The sequence below is a fragment of the Urtica dioica genome, chromosome 5 (assembly GCF_054948205.1).
Source record: "Urtica dioica subsp. dioica isolate 48M chromosome 5, U.dioica_male_clone48M_v1_H2, whole genome shotgun sequence".
Taxonomy (NCBI): Eukaryota; Viridiplantae; Streptophyta; class Magnoliopsida; order Rosales; family Urticaceae; genus Urtica; species Urtica dioica.
The window spans coordinates 8,735,191-8,760,407 of NC_142760.1; the positions used below are offsets into that span (position 1 = coordinate 8,735,191).

General features: G+C 39.1%; 1 protein-coding gene across 1 annotated transcript; it reads left to right on the forward strand.

Annotated features, from left to right (window-relative positions):
* Positions 1–24,704: 24,704 nt before the first annotated feature.
* On the forward strand, positions 24,705–25,013 carry LOC149395083 (uncharacterized). The gene has a single exon (XM_089614205.1). The coding sequence runs from the start codon at positions 24,705–24,707 to the stop codon at positions 25,011–25,013; it is 309 nt and encodes a 102-aa protein (XP_089470331.1).
* The last annotated feature ends 204 nt before the right edge of the window (positions 25,014–25,217 follow it).

Consider the following 25,217-nt stretch of genomic DNA (forward strand, 5'->3'; position numbering starts at 1 on the left):
CTTGGAGTCTTGCATCGAGAAGCGATCCATCACCTTATATATATATAAGATGCTTGAGAGAGCGACAGAGTTCGGTTCTTCCAATCTCGAAAGATTTGGATCCCTAGAATGTACGCGGCTTCTCCTAGATCCTTCATATCGAATTGCTTTGCAAGCCAGACCTTAACCTCAGATAATTTACCCACATCATTGCCTATGAGTAATATATCATCGACATATAGTACCAGAAACACAACTTTACCTTCGTGCATGAACTTGTAAACTCACGGCTCATCTATTGACTGTTCAAAGCCGAAGCTCTTTACGGTTTCATCGAATCTAATATTCCATGACCTAGATGCTTGCTTTAATCCATAAATGGACTTAAGAACCTCACAAACCTTGGTCTCTTGACCTTCTTCCATGAAACCGTCTGGTTGAGCCATATAAATGCGCTCGTGAAGATTGCCATTCAGGAAGGCAGTCTTGACATCCATTTGCCAGATCTCATAGTCGAGAGCTGCAACTATGGATACAAGTATGCGGATGGGTTTAAGCGTCTCAATTGGCGAGAAGGTTTCTTCATAGTCAATCCCTTCTTGTTGGGTATAATTTTTGTCAATGGTGCCCACAAGAAGAGTAGTAGTGTCTATTTATGTACATTTGATGTCATATAGTCTTACGAAGACTCTTACTTGTAATTGCTTATTCATTAATAAAAAGTTGAAACGTTCATTCAATCTTCCTTGTTTGAAGCTTTATGATAAAACCTTAGTCTTTAGTCCATAAACAAACTAAACAACTTAAGAAGAGACAAATGTAGATTTGCATGAACAAACTCTTCGTAGTTTGCTTAAAACGATATATTCGCAATCTTAGGGTCAAAGGACTATTGACCTCAGTATGATTGTTAGAAGAATCTATGATGTCTGGTTATGAGGCATTGAGAGTTGGAGACTCTATAGTTCTTCTAGGTATCTTCCGAAGGTACTGAATTGACCAGTGCACTTCTAGAGACAAAATAAGAACAAACCATTTAACCTCTTATGTCTCGAAGTCACTATGTATGAATTGCATCATGCTTACCTTAATCCTGTAATGAGACATGCCATTTCACAGCTTACGTATTCTCATTTGAGAAAGTCAGAGTTCGGACTCACTATGTGATTCCGACCAGGGCCTATTGGTGAAGTACTAAGTTGTGAGAATGTCATGAGTAACTTTGTGAAGTTCTCATAGATATGGAATTCATGTACAAGATTGCTGAAATGCAATGTATGTCACCTCATGCTTTGTTCCTTGGAGTGTGAATAAATGAACTGGCCAGTGTCCAAATTGAGTCCTGACTCTTTTGGATGAAACAATGTGACTTGTTAGCTCCTCGTCAATACATTGTTTCTAACTTATTCACAAGCGACAAAGGAGTTTAGGAAATAACAGCTAGAAGGGTAAAATGGTAATTTAGTAAATCCCGACTAGCTGATGACATTCATGAAGGGTAAACATAGATAATATTCAGTGGATCCGCTCATCATAATTAGGTTGAATTCTTGAGTAGAAAATAAATTCATTTGAACCGAGAGATTTTCAGTGTCAACTCTTTAGTGGAGTCAGTTGGCATTAAGCTAAACTTGGAAAAGGTTTGTGAACTTTTGAGTCCAAGTGTTTAGCTCAAGCTTTGTTCATTTGGGTCCATGAGGTCACTATCACGAATCACATCGAGTAGGAATAGTTAAACTGGAAGCTAAGTCAAAACAAGAAGGAAAATTGTCAAAAGGGTATTTTTTGTCTTTTGAGACATAGGATGAAATGAATGTCAATAAATTTTTTGACATGGTCATTTGATGACAAGTAACACTCGGCCATAATGAGATTAATTGGGCCTTGTGGATTAATTTCATTTCATAAGAATTTTTTTGAAAATTCTTAATGGGCCTTTTTCATGTTGTCATGAACAAGTGGAAAAGCTTCTAGAAGCCCTTTCTAGATGGTATAGGCGCCCAACATACCCAAAGAAAGAGAGAATATTTTGTGCATGAATGTATCAAGATACTTGCCAAAAGAAAAAGAGGAAACAAATTTCCTCTAAGAGGAACAAGGCAATTCGGCCAAGACAAGTCAAAGAGGGAGAAGATAAATGAGGAAACAAATCCATGTGGCATAGGTAATGCCTTACACGCCCAAAATGAAAAAGGGAAGCAAGGGATTTCTTCATGAATATGTGATATTCAATATAGAAGAGGAAACTACCCTATTGAAGGTAAAGCCTCTCCTATAAATAGGAGCCTCATTCTTCTCATTTTTCTCATTCCACATAAGTTAGAGATTGAGAGCTTCTCTCTTTAGACCTTGTGGTGGCCGACTCCTCTCTCTCTCTCTAGTCAATTTCGTTTTATTGTTTTGGCACCTAGGTCCTCATTTGACCTAGTATTTAGCTCTGCGACTTCAAGACTCGTTCTTAAGTCGTAGTGTTTAAAAGTGCCCACTCACTAATTCCTTTTTTCTCGAGTGATTTAGTGATAGAAACTTTCGTGGTTGCTCGAGGTGCCGAGGAAAGAAAGATAGACGTGCTGCGAGGAGACGAGCGTTGCAACTTTCTAAGAGCTTCTCAAAGATCAAGCTTCAAGAAAGGTTAGTAAACTTCTTAGCTCATATTAGTTTTAATTATATGTACTTGCTCTTTGTCTAGGTTAGTAAAAAACTGTTTTTACTTGTAAAAGAAATTTTTTAAAATTCCGCCGCTTACCGAAGCGTTAATTATTTTTTTAAACCCTAGATCGATTCCAACAAATGGTATCAGAGCTATGGTCAAAGATATTCATGTACATGTTTTTAAAATTATGAGCTTGAAAATCGTTTTCGAAAGTTTACTAATTTTGTGACAAGTTAGAATTGTTATCTTAGATTTTTTTTTAATTTATTGCTCATGACTTTAAATTAAAAATCATGTTGATTTTCTATGAGTTTGGGATGTTTTTAAAGCACATTAGAATCAGTTCTAAAAGTTTTTAATTTTTTATATTGAAAAACGTGTTTTAAAGGTTTAAGAATTTTCGAGTAAAATTTTGTGACTAGTTTTCGTGTCTTACTAGTTTCTTATTTTTACTTGAATCGTTTTATGCTTGTTGTTATTTCTTTTATATCATGTTATTACCTTGCTAATAAAACACAAATAAAAGCTTTAACAACCTTCATAAAACGTTTCGTTACACTCGATTTTTTTTCTCACCTAAAAAGGACAAAGCTTTAATTATTTCTTTTTCTTCGAGCTGGAGTAAACCCGCATTAAAAGTGGCATAACTCTCTGCTCAAAAATCGTAATTTAATGATTCTTAAATAAAATTAAAGCTCTGTCTGTCCTCTGTCCAATGCCACCGGTTTCAGGTCAAAAAAACATCGGAGCCGCCAGTTATGGCGATTTTACTCCGAGGTGCGCGGCTGTGCTGAAACTCCGTTTTTTTAGAAGTCCGGATTTTCAAACCCCACTACCATGAGTTATAGAACTCTAATGAGAAACTTTTCTTGAGAAAAAATGTTTTTCATATGATTATAAACATGATGTGTAAGATTAAAATGTTTTGATTTTCGAAAGTTTAATTGAAATTGAGTTTTTACAAAACTTGTTTGAATTTTGAAAAACCGTTTTCACTTTCAAACTTGAAAATATTTTTTCATCCAAATCAAATAAATTTTCAAAATGTTTTCAAAACTATATCTATATCACATATGTTCAAAATCTATATGCTCTTGAAAATTTGAGTGGGAGGTCTCCTTGTAGACAAGCCGAAAAATAAAAGATGTGCAATCTCAAACTTTCAAGTGTTCGAGTGAGTTGAAGTTCACACTTCTCTCATGCACTTTCCCGAAATAGAAAATAGGAAAAGATTGTTGGAATCGATCTAGGGTTTAAGAAAATAATTAACGCTTCGGTAAGCGGCGGAATTTTAAAAATTTTCTTTTACAAGTAAAAACGGTTTTTACTAACCTAGACAAGTGCAAGTACATGTAATTTAAAACTATTATAAGCTAAGAAGTTTACTAACCTTTCTTGAAGCTTGAACCTTGAAGAAGCTTTTGGAAAGTTGCAACGCTCGTCTCCCCTCGCAGCACGTCTCTCTTCCTTTCCTCGGCACCTCGAGCAACCACGAAAGTTTCTATCACTAAATCACTCGAAATAAAGGAATTAGTGAGTGGGCACTATTAAACACTACGACTTAAGAACGAGTCTTGAAGTCGTAGAGCTAAACACTAGGTCGAGTGAGGACCTAGGTGCCAAAACAAGAAAAATCGAAAATAAACTAGAGAGAGAGAGGAGTTTCGGCCACAATGTCTAGAGAGAGAGTCTCTCAATCTCTAACTTTTGTGGAATGAGAAAAATGAGAAGAATGAGGCTCCTATTTATAGGAGAGGTCTTACCTTCAATAACGTAGTTTCCTCTTCTATAGAATATCACATATTCATGAGTCAATTTCCTCTTTTCCTCTATGACATACTCGGCCAAGGTAGGCTTCATTAAGCCTTGGATTTGTTTCCTATTTTGTTCCATGCCTTGCCTTTTATCTCATGTGGCCGAAGTTTCTTATGCATCCTTATGCAAATTTGTTTCCTCTTTTTCTTTTGGCAAGTATCTAAATACATTTATGCACAAAATAAACTCTCCTATTTCTCTATAGGGTAGGCGCCCAACATGTCTCTAGAAGGAGCTTCTAGAAGCTTCTTCATTTATTCATGAGAACATGAAAAAGGCCCATTAAGAATTTTCAATAAAACTCTAATGAAATGAAATTAATTCACGAGGCCCAATGATCAAGTTATGGCCGAGTGACATTAAGTCATCAAATGAACTTGTCAAAAAATTTATTGACATTCATTTCATCCTTTGTCTCAAAAGACAAAAATACCCTTTTGACTATTTTCGTTCTCGTTTTGACTTAGCTTCCAGTTGAACTATTCCTATCGATGTGATTCGTGACAGTGACCTCATGGACCCAAATGAACAAAGCTTGAGCTAAACACTTGGACTCAAAAGTTCACAAACCTTTTCCAAGTTTAGCTTAATGCCAACTGACTCCACTAAAAAGCTGACACTGAAAATCTCTCGGTTCAAATGAATTTATTTTCTAATCAAGAATTCACCTAATTATAATGAGCGGATCCACTGAATATTATCTATGTTTACCCTTCATGAATGTCATCAGCTAGTCGGGATTTACTAAATTACCATTTTACCCTTCTAGCTGTTATTTCCTCAACTCCTTTGTCGCTTGTGAATAAGTTAGAAACAATGTATTGACGAGGAGCTAACAAGTCACATTGTTTCATCCAAAAGGGTCAGGACTCAATTTGGACACTGGCCAGTTCATTTATTCACACTCCAAGGAACAAAGCATGAGGTGACATGCATTGCATTTCAGCAATCTTGTACATGAATTCCATATCTATGAGAACTTCACAAAGTTACTCATGACATTCTCACAACTTAGTACTTCACCAATAGGCCCTGTTCGGAATCACATAGTGAGTCCGAACTCTGACTTTCTCAAATGAGAATACTAAGGTGTGAAATGACATGTTTCATTTTAGGATTAAGGTAAGCATGATGCAATTCATACATAGTGACTTCGAGACATAAGAGGTTAAATGGTTTGTTCTTATCTTGTCTCTAGAAGTGCACTGGTCAATTCAGTACCTTCGGAAGATACCTAGAAGAACTATAGAGTCTCCAACTCTCAATGCCTCATAACCAGACATCATAGGTTCTTCTAACAATCGTACTGAGGTCAATAGTCCTTTGACCCTAAGATTGCGAATATAACGTTTTAAGCAAACTACGAAGAGTTTGTTCATGCAAATCTACATTTATCTCTTCGTAAGTTGTTAAGTTTGTTTATGGACTAAAAGACTAGGGTTTTATCATAAAGCTTCAAACAAAGAAAGAATGAATGAACGTTTCAACTTTATTATTAAATGAATAAGCAATTACAAGCAAGAGTCTTCGTAAGACTATATGACATCAAATGTACATACACAGACACTACTACTCTTCTAGTGGGCACCATTGACAACAAAGATCGAGTATGTACCTTGTGCCTTTATGCACTAATACTGGTTTGAACATGATGATCTAGGATTCTCTTCTAGTTGTCCGCTCTATCGCTCTATAACTAGGAAAATCGTTTCCAAACTTATAAGAGTAGATGAACCAACTCCAAAAACTAAGTGGGAGGGTTATACTTGTTGTTTGTAACCCACGATCTCCAACACTAATGAAAAGAACAAGTGTCGCCAGACTAAGAGTCACCCTCGTGGCCCTCTCTTAAATGAGAGTACTCAAGGGCGCTTTGCACTGATCATTGCTGAATGAGCTAAATCCGAAAGTGAGACAATGAGACAAGACCTCCCCTCGGCGGATTGTTTTTCAAAGTCAATATTTTGGACTAAGTGGTTGGTTACACACTTAGACTCAATCCATAGTAATCCTCCCTCAAGGCCCTGCGAAAGGATGTGAGTGATCAAACCAATTTACAAGGTGGCTAGTCAAAATTTGGTGTATTGACATCTTGGCTAAGCATTAATGATGTGTCATTTACTTATAAATGGAGATTTTTTGTGGCCTTCCCTCGAAGGAGTAAATTATCGTTTGGTTTATAACACCTTTGGATTGTATAAAGTCTTAAACAAACTTAAATCCTAAACCAAAGACTAATCATAAACTTGTTTCAACTTAAATAGGCAACATGTCTCGCAAACATCCCTCGATCATCCTTTCCTCGAACAAACTCGAAAACAAAAACTGCGTAGATTCGAAACATAACCTCGACATAATCCTTCCCAAGCACAAATGAGTACTCACCACCCCGTGTCCTCCTCTCACGAATAATGATTCAACTCAAGAGGACAAAGACGCCTTGGCGGCCTGGCTCTGCTCCGATGAGATTGTGAGGTGCTATATCTTAGCATCAATGAACAATGTGTTGCAACAACAACATAGTGACATCGAGATTGCCGCCGACATGCTCACCAATCACCATGAGATGTTTGGAGGGCAAAGGCGTCAAGCAAGGCAAAAAGCAGTCCGACAATTTATGAACTGTCGCATGAAGGCTAGGACTCCTGTTGGAGACTTTATGATATTGATCATTAGTCATCTGGGTAAAATGGAAATCCTAGGATCTGAGATTGAGGGGAAGAATGTCATAGATGTGATCTTAGAAACTCTCCCCGCATCTCTTGATACCTCCAAGATGAACTACTCCATTAACAAGCTAGAGTACACTGTTACCAAGCTTATGGAGGAACTTCACACTACTGTAGGTCTCACTAAGAGAAAGAGGAATCAAGGAGAGGCACATGCTACTGAGTACAAAGCCTCCGCCTCTGGAACTAAGAAGATGTTGGAATAGATCTAGGGTTTAAGAAAAAGTTTATCGCTTCATTAAGCGGCGGAATTTTAAAATTTTTCTTTTCATGTAAAATCGGTTTTTTACTAACCTAGACAAAGAGCAAGTACATGTAATTAAAAACGATTATGAGTATAGAAGTTTACTAACCTTTCTTGAAGCTTGAACCTTGAAGAAGCTTTTGAAAAGTTTGCAACGCTCGTCTCCCCTCGTAGCACGTCTCTCTTTCTTTCCTCGGCACCTCGAGCAACCACGAAAGTTTCTATCACTAAATCACTCGAAATAAAGGAATCAGTGAGTGGACACTTTTAAACACTACGACTTAAGAACGAGTCTTGAAGTCGCAGAGCTAAACACTAGGTCAAATTAGGACCTAGGTGCCAAGACAAAAAATCGAAAATAAACTAGAGAGAGAGAGAGGGGCGGCAACCACAAGTTCTAGAGAGAGAGGCTCTCAATCTCTAACTTATGTGGAATGAGAAAAATGAGAAGAATGAGGCTCCTATTTATAGGAGAGGTCTTGCCTTCAATAAGGTAGTTTCCTCTTCTATAGAATACCACATATTCATGAGCCAATTTCCTCTTTTCCTCTATGATGTACTCGGCCAAGGTAGGCTTCATTAAGCCTTGGATTTGTTTCCTTTTTTGTTCCTTGCCTTGCTTTTTTCTCGTGTTGGGCGCCTACCTCATTTCCCTTAGGGGAAATTTGTTTCCTCTTTTTCTTTTGGCAAGTATCTTGATACATTTATGCACAAAATATTCTCTTTCTCTTGGGTATTTTGGGCGCCCATCTCTCATCTAGAAGGAGCTTCTAGAAGCTTCTTCATTTGTTCATGACAACATGAGAAAAGCCCATTAAGAATTTTCAATAAAATTCTTATGAAATGAAATTAATCCACAAGGCCCAATAAACAAGTTATGGCCGAGTGACATTAAGTCATCAAATGAACTTGTCAAAAAATTTATTGACATTCATTTCATCCTTTGTCTCAAAAGACAAAAATACCCTTTTAACTATTTTCGTTCTTGTTTTGACTTAGCTTCCAGTTTAACTATTCCTATCGATGTGATTCGTGACAGTGACCTCATGGACCCAAATGAACAAAGCTTGAGCTAAACACTTGGACTCAAAAGTTCACAAACCTTTTCCAAGTTTAGCTTAATGCCAACTGACTCCACTAAAGAGCTGACACTGAAAATCTCTCGGTTCAAATGAATTTATTTTCTACTCAAGAATTCGACCTAATTATGATGAGCGGATCCACGGAATATTATCTATGTTTACCCTTCATGAATGTCATCAGCTAGTCGAGATTTACTAAATTACCATTTTACCCTTCTAGCTGTTATTTCCTCAACTCCTTTGTCGCTTGTGAATAAGTTAGAAACAATGTATTGACGAGGAGCTAACAAGTCACATTGTTTCATCCAAAAGAGTCAGGACTCAATTTGGACACTGGCCAGTTCATTTATTCACACTCCAAGGAACAAAGCATGAGGTGACATGCATTGCATTTCAGCAATCTTGTACATGAATTCCATATCTATGAGAACTTCACAAAGTTACTCATGACATTCTCACAACTTAGTACTTCACCAATAGGCCCTGTTCGGAATCACATAGTGAGTCCGAACTCTGACTTTCTCAAATGAGAATACTAAGCTGTGAAACGGCATGTCTCATTTCAGGATTAAGGTAAGCATGGTGCAATTCATACATAGTGACTTCGAGACATAAGAGGTTAAATGGTTTGTTCTTATCATGTCTCTAGAAGTGCACTGGTCAATTCAGTACCTTCGGAAGATACCTAGAAGAACTATAGAGTCTCCAATTCTCAATGACTCATAACCAGACATCATAGATTCTTCTTACAATCGTACTGAGGTCAATAGTCCTTTGACCCTAGGATTGCGAATATATCGTTTTAAGCAAACTACGAAGAGTTTGTTCATGCAAATCTACATTTGTCTCTTTGTAAGTTGTTAAGTTTGTTTATGGACTAAAAGACTAAGGTTTTATCATAAAGCTTCAGACAAGGAAGATTGAGTGAACGTTTCAACTTTTTATTAATGAATAAGCAATTACAAGCAAAAGTCTTCATGAGACTATATTACATCAAATGTACACAAATAGACACTACTACTCTTCTTGTGGGCACCATTGACAACAGAAGAGACCTCATAAGGCCGATAAAAAGAACTGTCCTGCCAATCTCAAAGCAAAGGAACATAGTATTGTACTAGTTACCGAAGCATGCTTAGTAGCTGATAATGTATCAACGTGGATTCTTGACTTCGCCGCTACTAACCATATTTGTTGTTCCTTGAATGGTTTCAAGAAAACCAAAAGCTTAGAGGAAGGCGAGTTCTGTTTCAAATGGGGTGATGGGAGCCTGGTGTCTGCAAAGGCTGTGGGATCCGTGACGCTGTCTTTTGAAGACCGCATTTTAAACTTGAATAATGTTTATTTTGTTCCTACCTTTGGGAGGAACTTAATATCTGTTGCTCGTCTTCATGAGCAAGATTATTGTTTAAAGTTCATTAAGAATGGAATTCGTATTTCGTTTCCTGATAATTCTTTTGTCACTGATGCATGTATGAAGAATGCTCTTTTCTACATCTATCCCACTCAACCTTCTCTTTTAGACACCGAAATAGATAATGATCTAATTAGGGAGCCAAAGAGGATCAAACTTTCTGAATCCTCCGATCTAACAAAATCAACACACCTATGGCACTTAAGACTTGGTCATATCAGTCTAGAAAGGATTAAGAGACTTGTGATGGATGGTCTACTCCAAGCCTCTGCAATAGGTTCCCTACCTACTTGTGAGTCCTGCATAGAAGGAAAAATGACTAAGCGACCTTTCTCCGATAAGGGTCGAAGAGCCACTGAGTTGCTAGAACTAATACATTCTGATGTATGTGGTCCGCTCAGCCAAAAGGGACGTGGAGGATACGAATACTTCGTTACCTTCACCGATGATTACTCGCGATATGGTTTTGTCTATTTGCTCAAACACAAATCCGAGACCTTTAACGTATATAAGGTCTTTAGGGCTTTAGTGGAAAAGCAAACTGGCAAAGTGATCAAAACCCTTCGATCTGATCGAGGTGGTGAGTATATGTCTGGAGAGGTCGATGACTTTCTTAAAGAAGAAGGTATCGCTTCTCAGCTTACCGCACCTGGCACACCTCAACAAAACGGAGTGTCAGAGAGAAGGAACCGAACTCTAATGGAGATGGTTAGATCAATGATGAGTTACTCATCACTCCCTCCTTCCTTTTGGGGATATGCCCTCGAAACAGCCGCTTACATTCTAAACCAAGTTCCGTCTAAAACGGTTCCTGGTACTCCTTATGAAAGATGGACTGGCCGTAAAGTATGTTTGGGCCACATCAGAATTTGGGGTTGCCCTGCACATGTGCTAAGGCAAAAGACTAGCAAGTTGGCTAGTAGGTCAGAATTGTGCCTGTTTGTGGGATATCCAAAGGAAACCAAAGGTTTTGTTTTCTATAGTCTCGAGGACGATAAGACTTTCGTTAGCACGAATGCTCGTTTCCTTGAGGAGGACTTTATGAAGGATGCAAAACCTAGAAGCAACATTGTGCTTGAAGAAAAGTTGGGTGAGGAAGCTTCTACCTCATCTGTAAGAACTGTTCTTACCCCAACTCAAACACAACCTAACTCATCAGAATCTCGTCAAGTAGTACTTCGACGTAGTGGGAGGGCTACTCAAAAGCCTGACAGGTACATGTCTTATGGAGACTCTCTCGTAACCGTCTCTGACATGGATGATCCTGTTTCCTATAGCCAAGCGATGGCTTGTTCTGAATCAAACCTTTGGCTTGACGCCATGAAAGTTGAAATGCACTCGATGTATGTCAACAAAGTCTGGAAACTTGTAGACCTTCCTGAAGGGATTAAACCCGTAGGGTGTAAGTGGATATACAAGAAGAAAATGGGTCCTGATGGGAACGTCGAGACGTTCAAAGCACGACTTGTGGCGATGGGTTATACCCAACAAGAAGGGATTGACTATGAAGAAACCTTCTCGCCAGTTGCGATGCTGAAATCCATCCGAATACTCCTATCCATAGCTGCAGCTCTCGACTATGAGATCTGGCAAATGGATGTCAAGACAGCCTTCCTGAATGGCAATCTTGACGAGCGCATTTATATGGCTCAACCAGACGGTTTCGTGAAAGAAGGTCAAGAGACCAAGGTTTATGAGTTGCTTAAGTCCATTTATGGATTAAAGCAAGCATCTAGGTCATGGAATATTAGATTCGATGAAACTGTAAAACGCTTCGGCTTTGAGCAGTCAATAGATGAGCCTCGTGTTTACAAGTTAATACACGAAGGCAAAGTTGTGTTTTTGGTACTATATGTCGATGATATACTACTCATTGGTAATGACGTGGGTAGGTTATCTGAGGTTAAGGTCTAGGTGGCAAAGCAATTCGATATGAAGGATCTAGGAGAAGCCGCGTACATTCTAGGGATCCAAATCTTTCGAGATAGGAAAAACCGGACCCTGTCGCTCTCTCAAGCATCTTATATTGATAAGGTGATGGATCGCTTCTCGATGCAAGACTCCAAGAAGGGCCAAACACCCTTTAGGCATGGAGTTTCACTCTCTAAGGACCAGCCTCCCAAGACTGCACAAGAGATTGAAGAGATGAGGAAAATTCCTTACGCCTCTGCCGTAGGAAGCCTCATGTATGCTATGCTTTGCACTAGACCTGACATTTGTTTTGCCGTTAGCGTAGTTAGCCGTTTCCAATCTAACCCTGGACCCGAGCACTGGATTGCGGTAAAGCATGTTCTTAAGTATCTTCGAAGAACTAGGAACTTGATGCTTACATACTCAGGTACTGACCTGAGTAGGACGGGATATATTTTCTCTGATTTTCAAGCGGATAAGGATTCCAGGAAATCCACTTCGGGATCTGTGTTCATCCTTAATGGTGGAGCTGTTGTGTGGAGAAGTATTAAGCAATCTTGCATTGCTGACTCCAAAATGGAAGCAGAATATGTAGCTGCTTGTGAAGCATCCAAAGAGGCTGTATGGCTTAAAAAATTCCTTAAGTATTTGGAAGTTGTTCCGAACGTCGACGAGCCCATGACCCTTTATTGTGATAATAGTGGGGCTGTCACTAACTCAAAGGAACCTCGAAGCCATAAGCGCTCTACACATATTGAAAGGAAATACCATTTGATTCGAGAGATCGCACAACGCGGAGACGTGGAGGTGAAGTAGATCTCTGGCAGATCTATTCACCAAGGCCCTAGCGAACATGGTCTTTGACCAACTTCGAGAGGGATTAGGCATGTAGGACTACTCACATCTTCTTTGAGTCAAGTGGGAGTTTGTTGTCAATGGTGCCCACAAGAAGAGTAGTAGTGTCTATTTATGTACATTTGATGTCATATAGTCTTACGAAGACTCTTGCATGTAATTGCTTATTCATTAATAAAAAGTTGAAACGTTCATTCAATCTTCCTTGTTTGAAGCTTTATGATAAAACCTTAGTCTTTAGTCCATAAACAAACTAAACAACTTACGAAGAGACAAATGTAGATTTGCATGAACAAACTCTTCGTAGTTTGCTTAAAACGATATATTCGCAATCTTAGGGTCAAAGGACTATTGACCTCAGTATGATTGTTAGAAGAATCTATGATGTCTGGTTATGAGGCATTGAGAGTTGGAGACTCTATAGGTCTTCTAGGTATCTTCCGAAGGTACTGAATTGACCAGTGCACTTCTAGAGACAAAATAAGAACAAACCATTTAACCTCTTACGTCTCGAAGTCACTATGTATGAATTGCATCATGCTTACCTTAACCTTAAATGAGACATGCCATTTTACAGCTTACGTATTCTCATTTGAGAAAGTCAGAGTTCGGACTCAGTATGTGATTTCGAACAGGGCCTATTGGTGAAGGACTAAGTTGTGAGAATGTCATGAGTAACTTTGTGAAGTTCTCATAGATATGGAATTCATGTACAAGATTGCTGAAATGCAATGTATGTCACCTCATGCTTTGTTCCTTGGAATGTGAATAAATGAACTGGCCAGTGTCCAAATTGAGTCCTGACCCTTTTGGATGAAACAATGTGACTTGTTAGCTCCTCGTCAATACATTGTTTCTAACTTATTCACAAGCGACAAAGGAGTTGAGGAAATAACAACTAGAAGGGTAAAATGGTAATTTAGTAAATCCCGACTAGCTGATGATATTCATGAAGGGTAAACATAGATAATATTCAGTGGATCCGCTTATCATAATTAGGTTGAATTCTTGAGTAGAAAATAAATTCATTTGAACCGAGAGATTTTCAGTGTCAACTCTTTAGTGGAGTCAGTTGGCATTAAGCTCAACTGGGAAAAGGTTTGTGAACTTTTGAGTCCAAGTGTTTAGCTCAAGCTTTGTTCATTTGTGTCCATGAGGTCACTATCACGAATCACATCGAGTAGGAATAGTTATACTGGAAGCTAAGTCAAAACAAGAAGGAAAATTGTCAAAAGGGTATTTTTTGTCTTTTGAGACATAGGATGAAATGAATGTCAATAAATTTTTTGACATGGTCATTTGATGACAAGTAACACTCGGCCATAATGAGATTAATTGGGCCTTGTGGATTAATTTCATTTCATAAGAATTTTTTTGAAAATTCTTAATGGGCCTTTTTCATGTTGTCATGAACAAGTGGAAAAGCTTCTAGAAGCCCTTTCTAGATGGTATAGGCGCCCAACATACCCAAAGAAAGAGAGAATATTTTGTGCATGAATGTATCAAGATACTTGCCAAAAGAAAAAGAGGAAACAAATTTCCTCTAAGAGGAACAAGGCAATTCGGCCAAGACAAGTCAAAGAGGGAGAAGATAAATGAGGAAACAAATCCATGTGGCATAGGTAATGCCTTACACGCCCAAAATGAAAAAGGGAAGCAAGGGATTTCTTCATGAATATGTGATATTCAATATAGAAGAGGAAACTACCCTATTGAAGGTAAAGCCTCTCCTATAAATAGGAGCCTCATTCTTCTCATTTTTCTCATTCCACATAAGTTAGAGATTGAGAGCTTCTCTCTCTATACCTTGTGGTGGCCGACTCCTCTCTCTCTCTCTAGTCAATTTCGTTTTATTGTTTTGGCACCTAGGTCCTCATTTGACCTAGTGTTTAGCTCTGCGACTTCAAGACTCGTTCTTAAGTCGTAGTGTTTAAAAGTGCCCACTCACTAATTCCTTTTTTCTTGAGCGACTTGTAAAAGAAATTTTTTAAAATTCCAACAATAACCCTTAGCCACAAGTTATGCTTTGAACGTCTCGACGTTCCCATCCGGACCCCTTTTCTTCTTGTATATCCACTTACACCCTACGGGTTTAATCCCTTCAGGAAGGTCTACAAGTTTCCACAATTTGTTGACATAAATCGAGTGCATTTCAACATTCATGACGTCAAGCCAAAGGTTTGATTCAGAACAAGCCATCGCTTGGCTATAGGAAATATGGTCATCCATGTCAGATACAGCTACGAGAATGTCTCCATAAGACATGTACCTGTCAGGCTTTTGAGTAACCCTCCCACTACGTCGAAGTACTACTTGACGAGATTCTGATGAGTTAGGTTGTGTTTCAGTTGGTGTAAGAGCAGTTCTTACAGATGAGGTAGAAGCTTCCTTACCCAACTTTTCTTCAAGCTCAATTTTGCTTCTAGGTTTTACATCTTTCATAAAGTCCTCCTCAAGGAAACGAGCATTAATGCTAACGAAAGTCTTATCATCCTTGGGACTATAGAAAGTTAAACCTTTGGTTTCCATTGGATATCCAACAAACAGACACAATTCTGACCTACTAGCCAACTTGCTAGTCTTTTGACTCAGCACGTGTGCAGGGCAACCCCAAATTTTGATGCGGCCAAGATTTACTTTACGGCCAGTCCATCGTTCATACAGAGTATCAGGAACCGTTTTAGACGGAACTTGATTCAGAATGTAAGCGGCTGTTTCGAGGGGATATCCCCAAAAGGAAAGAGGGAGTGATGAATAACTCATCATTGATCTAACCATCTCCGTAAGAGTTTGGTTTCTTCTCTCTGACACTCCATTTTGTTGAGGTGTGCTAGGTGCGGTAAGGTGAGAAGCGATACCTTCTTCTTTAGGAAAGTCATCGAACTCTCAAGATATATACTCACCTCCTCGATTAGATCGAAGGGTTTTGATCACTTTGCCAGTTTGTTTTTACACTAAAGCCCTAAAGACCTTAAATACGTTAAAGGTCTCGGACTTGTGTTTGAGAAAATAGACAAAACCGTATCTTGAGTAATCATCAGTGAAGGTAACGAAGTATTCATATCCTTCACGTGCCTGTTGACTGAGCGGACCACATACATCAGAATATACAAGTTCCAGCAACTCAGTGGCTCTTCGACCCTTGTCGGAGAAAGGTCACTTAGTCATTTTTCCTTCTCTGCAAGATTCACAAGTAGGTAATGAACCTATTGCAGAGGCTTGGAGTGGACCATCCCTCACAAGTCTCTTAATCCTGTCTAGACTGATATGACTAAGTCTAAAATGCCAGAGATATGTTGATCTTATTAGATCGGAGGATTCATTAAGTTTGATCCTCTTTGACTCCCTAACTAGATCATTATCTATTTTAGTGTCTAATAAAGAAGGTTGAGTGGGATAGATGTAGAAAAGAGCATTCTTCATACATGCATCACTGAAAAAAGAATTATCAGGAAATGAAATATGAATTCCATTCTTAATGAACTTTAAACAATAATATTACTCAAGAAGACGAGCAACAGATATTAAATTCTTTCCAAAGGAAGGAATGAAATAAACATTATTCAAGTTTAAAGTGAGGTCTTCGAAAGACAGCATCACAAATCCCACAGCCTTCGCAGACACCAGGTTCCCATCACCCCATTTGAAGCAGAACTCATCTTCCTTTATGCTTTTGGTTTTCTTGAAACCAGTCAAGGAACAAAAAATATGATTAGTAGCAGCGGAGTCAAGAATCCATGTTGATACATTATCAGCTACTAAGCATGCTTCGGTAATTAGTACTATACTATGTTCCTTTGCTTTAATATAGGCAGGACAGTTCTTCTTCTTTTGAACCTTAGGTTGGTTCTTCTTCTCGGCCTTGCGAGGTCTCTTCTTAGATCCAGAGGTGGAGGCAGTAGCATGTACCTCTCCTTGAGTCCTCTTTTTCTTAGTGAGTCCCTCAGCGGTGTGAAGCTCCTTCATAAGTTGGGTAACAGTGTACTCTAACTTGTTCATTGAGTAGTTCAGCTTGAATATCAAAAGACTCGAGGTGAGTTTCCAAGATCATGTCTATTTTAGTCTCCCCATCAATCTCAGATCCAAGGATCTCCGTTTCGTTTAGATAACTAATGATCAGCATCATATGATCTCTAAGGGGAGTTTTAGCCTTCATACGACAGTTCATAAACTATCGGACCGTTTGTTGTCTTGCTTGACGTCTTTGCCCTCCAAAAATCTTATGGAGATTGTAGAGCATGTCGGCGGCAGTCTCGATGTCACGATGTTGTTGTTGCGACACATTGTTCATTGATGCAAAGATATAGTACCTCGCAATCTCATCGGATCAGAGCCAGGCCGCCAGCACGTCTTTTTCGCCTTGTGTCGAATCATCATTCATTTGAGGAAAATGGGTGGTGAGTACCCATTTGTGCTTGTCGGTAGTAAGGACTACGTCGAGGTTTCATTTCCAATCGACGTAATTTTCGCCTTCGAGTTTATTCGAGGAAAGAATGGTTGAGAGAGGGTTAAGAGACATATTGCCTATAAGAGTTGAAACAAGTTTATGATTAGTCTTCGGTTTATGATTTAAGTTTTTAACATTTGATAAAATCCAAAGGTGTTGTAAACCAAATGATAATTTACTCCCTCAAGTGAAGGCCGCAAAAAATCTCCATTTATAAGTAAATGACTCATCATTAATGCTTAGCCAAGATGTCAATACACCAATTTGGACTAGCCACCTTTTAAAATGGTTTGATCACTCACATCCTTTCCCAGAGCCTCAAGGGAGGATTACTAGGGATTGAGTCTAAGTGTGCAACCAACTACTTAGTCCAAAATGTCAACTTTGAAAAAACAATTCCCCAAGAGGAGGCCTTGTCTTCATCGTCTCACTCTCGGACGTAGCTCATTGAGCAATGATTGAAGCAAAAACGCCATAGAGTACTCCCATTGAAGAGGGGGCCACAAGAGTGACTCTTATTCTCACGTTAATTGCTTCTTTCATTAGTGTTGGGGATCGTGGGTTACAATCAACAAGAAGCCTGCCACTTAGTTTTTGGAGTTGGCACATCGTCTTTATAAGTTCGGAAACAAATGTCCTAGTTATAGAGCGATAGAGTGGACTACTAGAAAGGAATCCTAGATCTTCATGTTCAAGGAAGAGCAGTGTTAGTGCATAAAGGCACAAGGTACATACTAGGACATTTTCCTATTTTCTATTCGGGAAAGTGCATGAGGGAAGTGTAAACTTCAGCTCACTCGAACACTTGAAAGTTTGAGATTACACATCTTTTATTTTTCGGCTCGTCTACGAGGAGACCTCCCACTCTTTGACTCCCTAACTAGATCGTTATCTATTTCGGTGTCTAAAAGAGAAGGTTGAATGGGATAGATGTAAAAAAGACCATTCTTCATACATGCATCAGTGACAAAAGAATTATCAGGAAACGAAATACGAATTCCATTCTTAATGAACTTTAAACAATAATCTTGCTCTAGAAGACGAGCAACAGATATTAAGTTCGTCCCAAAGGTAGGAACAAAATAAACATTATTCAAGTTTAAAGTGCGGTCTTCAAAAGACAGCGTCACGGATCCCACAGCCTTCGCAGACACCATGCTCCCATCACCCCATTTGAAACAGAACTCGCCTTCCTCTAAGCTTTTGATTTTCTTAAAACCATTTAAGGAACAACAAATATGGTTAGTAGCAGCGGAGTCAAGAATCCACATTGATACATTATCAGCTACCAAGCATGCTTCAGCAACTAGTACAATACTATGTTCCTTTGCTTTGAGATATGCAGGACAGTTCTTTTTATCGGCCTTGTAAGGTCTCTTCACAGTTCCAGAGACGGAGGCTTTTTGCTCAGAAGCATGTGCCTCTCCTTGATTCCTCTTTCTCTTAGTGAGACCTACAGCAGTGTGAAGTTCCTCCATAAGCTTGGTAACATTGTACTTTAGCTTGTTAATGGAGTAGTTCATCTTGGAGGTATCAAGAGATGCGGGGAGAGCTTCTAAGATCACATCTATGACATTCTTCCCATCAATCTCAGATCCTAGGATTTCCATTTTACCCAGATGACTAATGATCAATATCATAAAGTCTCCAACAGGAGTCCTAGCCTTCATGCGACAGTTCATAAATTGTCGGACTGCTTTTTGCCTTGCTTGACGTCCTTGCCCTCCAAACATCTCATGGAGATTGTAGAGCATATCGGTGGCAGTTTCGTAATCACGATGTTGTTGTTGCAACACATTGTTCATTGATGCTAAGATATAGCACCTCACAATCTCATCGGAGCAGAGCCAAGCCGCCAAGGCGTCTTTGTCCTCTTGAGTTGAATCATTATTCTTCAGAGGAGGACACGGGGTGGTGAGTACCCATTTGTGCTTGGTAAGGATTATGTCGAAGTTATGTTTCGAATCTACGTAGTTTTCATTTTCGAGTTTGATCGAGGAAAGAAAGATAGAGAGATGGTTGAGAGACATATTGCCTATATAAGTTGAAACAAGTTTATGATTAGTGTTTGGTTTAGGATTGAAGTTTTATTAAGACTTTTATAAAATCCAAAGGTGTTATAAACCAAACGATAATTTACTCCCTCAAGAGAAGGCCGCAAAAAATCTCCTTTTATAAGTAAATGACACATCATTAATGCTTAGCCAAGATGTCAATACATCTATTTTGACTAGCCACCTTGTAAATTGGTTTGATCACTCACATCCTTTCGCAGGGCCTCGAGGGAGGATTACTAGGGATTGAGTCTAAGTGTGCAACCAACCACTTAGTCCAAAAGGTCAACTTTGAAAAACAATCCCCCAAGGGGAGGCCTTGTCATCATCGTCTCACTCTCGGACGTAGCTCATTGAGCAATGATCAGAGCAAAGCGCCCTTGAGTACTCTCATTTAAGAGAGGGCCACGAGGGTGACTCTTAGTCCGGCGACACTTGCACTTTTCATTAGTGTTGGGGATCGTGGGTTACAAACAACAAGTATAACCCTCCCACTTAGTTTTTGGAGTTGGTTCGTCAACTCTTATAAGTTCGGAAACAGATTTCCTAGTTAAAGAGCGATAGAGCGGACAACTAGAAGAGAATCCTAGATCGACATGTTCAGAGCAGTATTAGTGCATAAAGGCACAAGGTACATACTCGATCTTTTCCTATTCTCTATTTCGGGAAAGTGCGTGAGGGAAGTGTGAACTTCAACTCACTCGAACACTTGAAAGTTTGAGATTACACATCTTTTTATTTTTCGGCTTGTCTACAAGGAGACCTCCCACTCAAATTTTCAAGAGCATATAGATTTTGAACATATGTGATATAGATATAGTTTTGAAAACATTTTGAAAATTTATTTGATTTGGATGACAAAATATTTTTCAAGTTTGAAAGTGAAAACGGTTTTTCAAAATTCAAACTAGTTTTGTAAAAAACTCAATTTCAATTAAACTTTCAAAAATCAAAACATTTTAATCTTACACATCATGTTTATAATCATATGAAAATTTTTTTGCTCAAGAAGATTTTCTCATTAGATGTCTATAACTCATGGTAGTGGGGTTTGAAAATCCGGATTTCTAAAAAACTGGAGTTTCAGCACAGCCGCGCACCTCGGAGTAAAATCGCCATATCTTGTGGCTCCGATGTCCTTTTGAGCCGAAACCGCTGGCATTGGACATAGGACAGATAGATCTTTAATTTGATTCAAGAATCATTAAATTTTGATTTCGGAGGAGAGAGTTATGCCACTTTTAATGCGGGTTTACTCCAGCTCGAACAAAAATAAATAATTAAAGCTTGGTCCTTTTTAGGTGCGAAAAAGAATCGAGTGTAACGAAACGTTTTATGAAGGTTGTTAAAGCTTTTATTTATGTTTTATTAGCAACGTAATAACAAGGAATAAAAGAAATAACAACAAGCATAAAACGATTCAAGTAAAAATAAGAAACTAGTAAGACAAGAAAACTAGTCACAAAATTTTACTCGAAAATTCTCAAACCTTTAAAACACGTTTTTCAATATAAAAAATTTAAAAACTTTTAGAACTGATTCTAATGTGTTTTAATATCATCCCAAACTCATAAAAAATCAACATGATATTTAATTTAAAGGCAAGAGCAATAAATTAAAAAAATCTAAGATAACAATTCTAACTTGTCACAAAATTAGTAAACTTTCGAAAACGATTTTCAAGCTCATATTTTTAAATACATGTACATGCATATCTTTGACCATAGCTCTGATACCATTTGTAGGAATCGATCTAGGGTTTAAGAAAATAATTAACGCTTCGGTAAGCGGCGGAATTTTAAAAATTTTCTTTTATAAGTAAAAACGGTTTTTTACCAACCTAGACAAAAGAGCAAGTACATGTAATTAAAACCTATTATGAGCTAAGAAGTTTACTAACCTTTCTCGAAGCTTGATCTTTGAGTAGCTCTTAGAAAGTTGAAACGCTCGTCTCCCCTCGCAGCCCGTCCCTCTTTCTTTCCTCGGCACTTCGAGCAACCACGATTGTTTCTATCACTAAATCACTCGAAATAAAAGGAATCAGTGAGTGGGCACTTTTAAACACTACGACTTAAGAACGAGTCTTGAAGTCGCAGAGCTAAACTCCAGGTCAAATGAGGACCTAGGTGCCAAAACAATAAAATGAAATTGACTAGAGAGAGAGAGGAGAGGGGCGGCCAAAGTTCTGGAGAGAGAAGCTCTCAAATCTCTAAAACTTGGATGAATGAAAAGTGTGGAATGAGGCTCCTATTTATAGGAGAGGTCTTACCTTCAATAAGGTAGTTTCCTCTTCTATAGAATATCACATATTAATGAGCCAATTTCCCATTTTCTTCTATGAGGCACACGGCCAAGACTTGCCAAGCAAGTCCTTGGATTTGTTTCTCTCTTTTATGAAATGAAATTAATTCACAAGGCCCAATAATTAAGTTATGGCCGAGTGACATTAAGTCATCAAATGAACTTGTCAAAAAATTTATTGACATTCATTTCATCATATGTCTCAAAAGACAAAAATACCCTTTTCACAATTTTCGTTCTTGTTTTGACTTAGCTTCCAGTTTAACTATTCCTACTTGATGTGATTCGTGACAGTGACCTCATGGACCCAAATGAACAAAGCTTGAGCTAAACACTTGGACTCAAAAGTTCACAAACCTTTTCCAAGTTTAGCTTAATGTCAACTGACTCAACTAAAGAGTTGAAACTGAAAATCTCTCGGTTCAAATGAATTTATTTTCTACTCAAGAATTCAACCTAATTATGATGAGCGGATCCACTGAATATTATCTATGATTACCCTTCATGAATGTCATCAGCTAGTCGGGATTTACTAAATTACCATTTTACCCTTCTACCTGTTATTTCCTCAACTCCTTTGTCGCTTGTGAATAAGTTAGAAACAATGTATTGACGAGGAGCTAACAAGTCACATTGTTTCATCCAAAAGAGTCAGGACTCAATTTGGACACTGTCCAGTTCATTTATTCACACTCCAAGGAACAAAGCATGAGGTGACATACATTGCATTTCAGTAATCTTGTACATGAATTCCATATCTATGAGAACTTCACAAAGTTACTCATGACATACTCACAACTTAGTACTTCACCAATAGGCCCTGTTCGAAATCACATAGTGAGTCCGAGCTCTGACTTTCTCAAATGAGAATACTAAGGTGTGAAATGGCATGTCTCATTTCAGGATTAAGGTAAGCATGATGCAATTCATACATAGTGACTTCGAGACATAAGAGGTTAAATGGTTTGTTCTTATCTTGTCTCTAGAAGTGCACTGGTCAATTCAGTACCTTTGGAAGATACCTAGAAGAACTATAGAGTCTCCAACTCTCAATGCCTCATAACCAGACATAATAGATTCTTCTAACAATCATACTGAGGTCAATAGTCCTTTGACCCTTAGATTGCGAATATATCGTTTTAAGCAAACTACGAAGAGTTTGTTCATGCAAATCTACATTTGTCTCTTCGTAAGTTGTTAAGTTTGTTTATGGACTAAAAGACTAAGGTTTTATCATAAAGCTTCAAACAAAGAAAGAATGAATGAACGTTTCGACTTTATTATTAAATGAATAAGCAATTACAAGCAAGAGTCTTTGTAAGACTATATTACATCAAATGTACAATATAAGGATCACAACTCTTCTTGTGGGCACCATTGACAACAAAAAGTGAGTATTCAAGGGAATGGATGGAATGGCTTTCCCCTCAATGAGAGGGGGTATTTATAGTAGTTGGAGGGGCCTAGGAGGCTTGTATTTCGTCCACGTAGGACTGGAGAGTGCCCTCCCCTTGAGGAGGAGCGCGCTCCGCCAAGAAGGGGAGCGCGGCGCGCGGCCTTCCTGGCGCGGCCCGCCATGCGCGATGCGTGCGCGCACCACACTTTCAAGACTGCACGCGCGCTCTCCTTGAGGGGCACACGCTGCGTGGCTTGCTTGGCGCAGTGCGCGCCTGACTGGCGCGATGCACATCTTACTGTTTGTTTATCCGGCTCGTTGGGCGTTCGGGACTTGAGATTTCATGAGTTGCATGAAACATAAAAAGTCCATACTCGAGGAATCAAGGTCGACACGAGGATTTGTTAATCGAGTCGTGGATACGTGACTCTACTTGAGGAGTTATCTCGATTCGTGGAGTGAGGCTCGACTCGAGGAGAATGACTCGACTCGAGGAGCAAGGCTCGACTCGAGGAGCTGAAAGTTTGGCACATGGACTTTATAGTCGACTCTTGACGGAAGGCTTGCCGCTCCTCAGGACCTCCGGCCTGACCATCGACCCTTTCAACGACTTGTCTTCTCGTTGTCTTGCGTTTTCCGAAAATGACTGACAACACCATGTAAGGCTAATAAAGTTACAGATGGGCTTAGTCGTAAGTCGGTAGCCTCCTTAACAAGTCTAGTTGAGACGTCTCTTCAGTTAAAAGACGATTTTCAGCAGCTAGAACTTCAGCTAATTACTGGAAGATTAGCTGCCATCAGCGTACGTCCGGTGTTGCTTGAACAAATCAAGGATGACCAATATGCAGATGAGTACCTGCTGGGGAAAATGTTTGACGTGCGGAACAATAAAGAGGGCGAGTTTAGGCTAGATGAGAGTGAAGTACTAAGGTGCAATGGGATAATCTGTGTGCCTGAATAGGTTGAAATCAGAAGGCAGTCACTGGAAGAAGCTCATGGAATGCCATACTCCGTGCATCCAGGTGTAACAAAAATGTATCAAGACTTGAGGAAAGTCTATTTGTGGCCAGGAATGAAGAAGGATGTCACTGACTTTGATTGAAAATGTCTAACCTGTCAACAAATTAAGGCGGAACATAAAAAACCAGCAGGAATGCTTCATCCCCTAGAGATTCCACAATGGAAATGGGAACTGATTACGATAGATTTCGTATCAAGGTTACCGAAAATCGTCGCTGGTCACGATTCATCGGGGTCATCATCGACAGATTAACCAAATCGGCTCATTTCCTGCCCATCAAGACCACTCACACCGTGGATAAGCTTGACGAACTCTACATCAAGGAGGTTGTACGTCTCCACGGAGTTCCAAGTTCGATTATTACTGATCGTGTTGCTCGTTTCACGTCCAAGTTCTGGAAGAGTCTGCAAGAGAAATGCCTTTCATCCCCAAAAGGACGGCTAGAGCGAGCGCACGATCCAAGTGTTAGAAGACATGCTCCGAGCATGTGTTTTTGGATTATCATGGCTCGTGGAGCCGTTATCTTCCATTGGTCGAGGTTTCAAACAACAGTTATCAATTAACGATTGGAATGACACCGTATGAAACTCTTTACAAGCGCAAGTGCAGCTCTCCAGTTCATTGGGATGAAGCTGGCGAGAACAAATTCATCGGGCCTAAAATGCTTGAGCAGACTACCGAAGCGATTAAAGAGATTAAAGCCCGAATGAAGACATCTATGAGTCGTCAGAAGAGCTACTAGACAAGCGTAGGAGGCCGCTAGAGTTTGAGGCAGGGGAGAAAGTCTTTTTGAGGTTTCACCGATGCGTGTCGTGATGAGGTTTGGGAAAAAGGGAAAGCTTAGCCTGAGGTACGTTGGACCTTTTGAGATTCTGGAGCGTGTAGGCAAAGTCACTTATTGTTTAGCCTTACCACCATCTATGTCCAACCTTCGTGATGTTTTCCACGTATCGATGTTACGAAAGCATGTGTCTGATCCTTCACATGTGCTACGTGATCAAGAGGTAGAGATTTCTCCTACACTCAGATACGAGGAACCAGCTGTTGCGATCCTCAATCACAAGAAGAAAGTGTTGAGAAACAAGACTATTCCTCTGGTCAAAGTAATGTAGAAAAGACACTCCGTAGAAGAAGCTACTGTTGTCAATGGTGCCCGCAAGAAGAGTTGTAATCTTTATATTGTACATTTGATGTAATAAAGTCTCATGAAGACTCTTGCTTGTAATTGCTTATTCATTAATAAAAAGTTGAAACGTTCATTCATTCCTCCTTGTCTGTTTGAAGCTTTATGATAAAACATTAGTGTTTAGTCCATA

Bases quoted from the DNA above. Each gene is read 5' to 3' on its own strand.
- LOC149395083 (XM_089614205.1), top strand. From the start codon at position 24,705: ATGCGTGTCGTGATGAGGTTTGGGAAAAAGGGAAAGCTTAGCCTGAGG.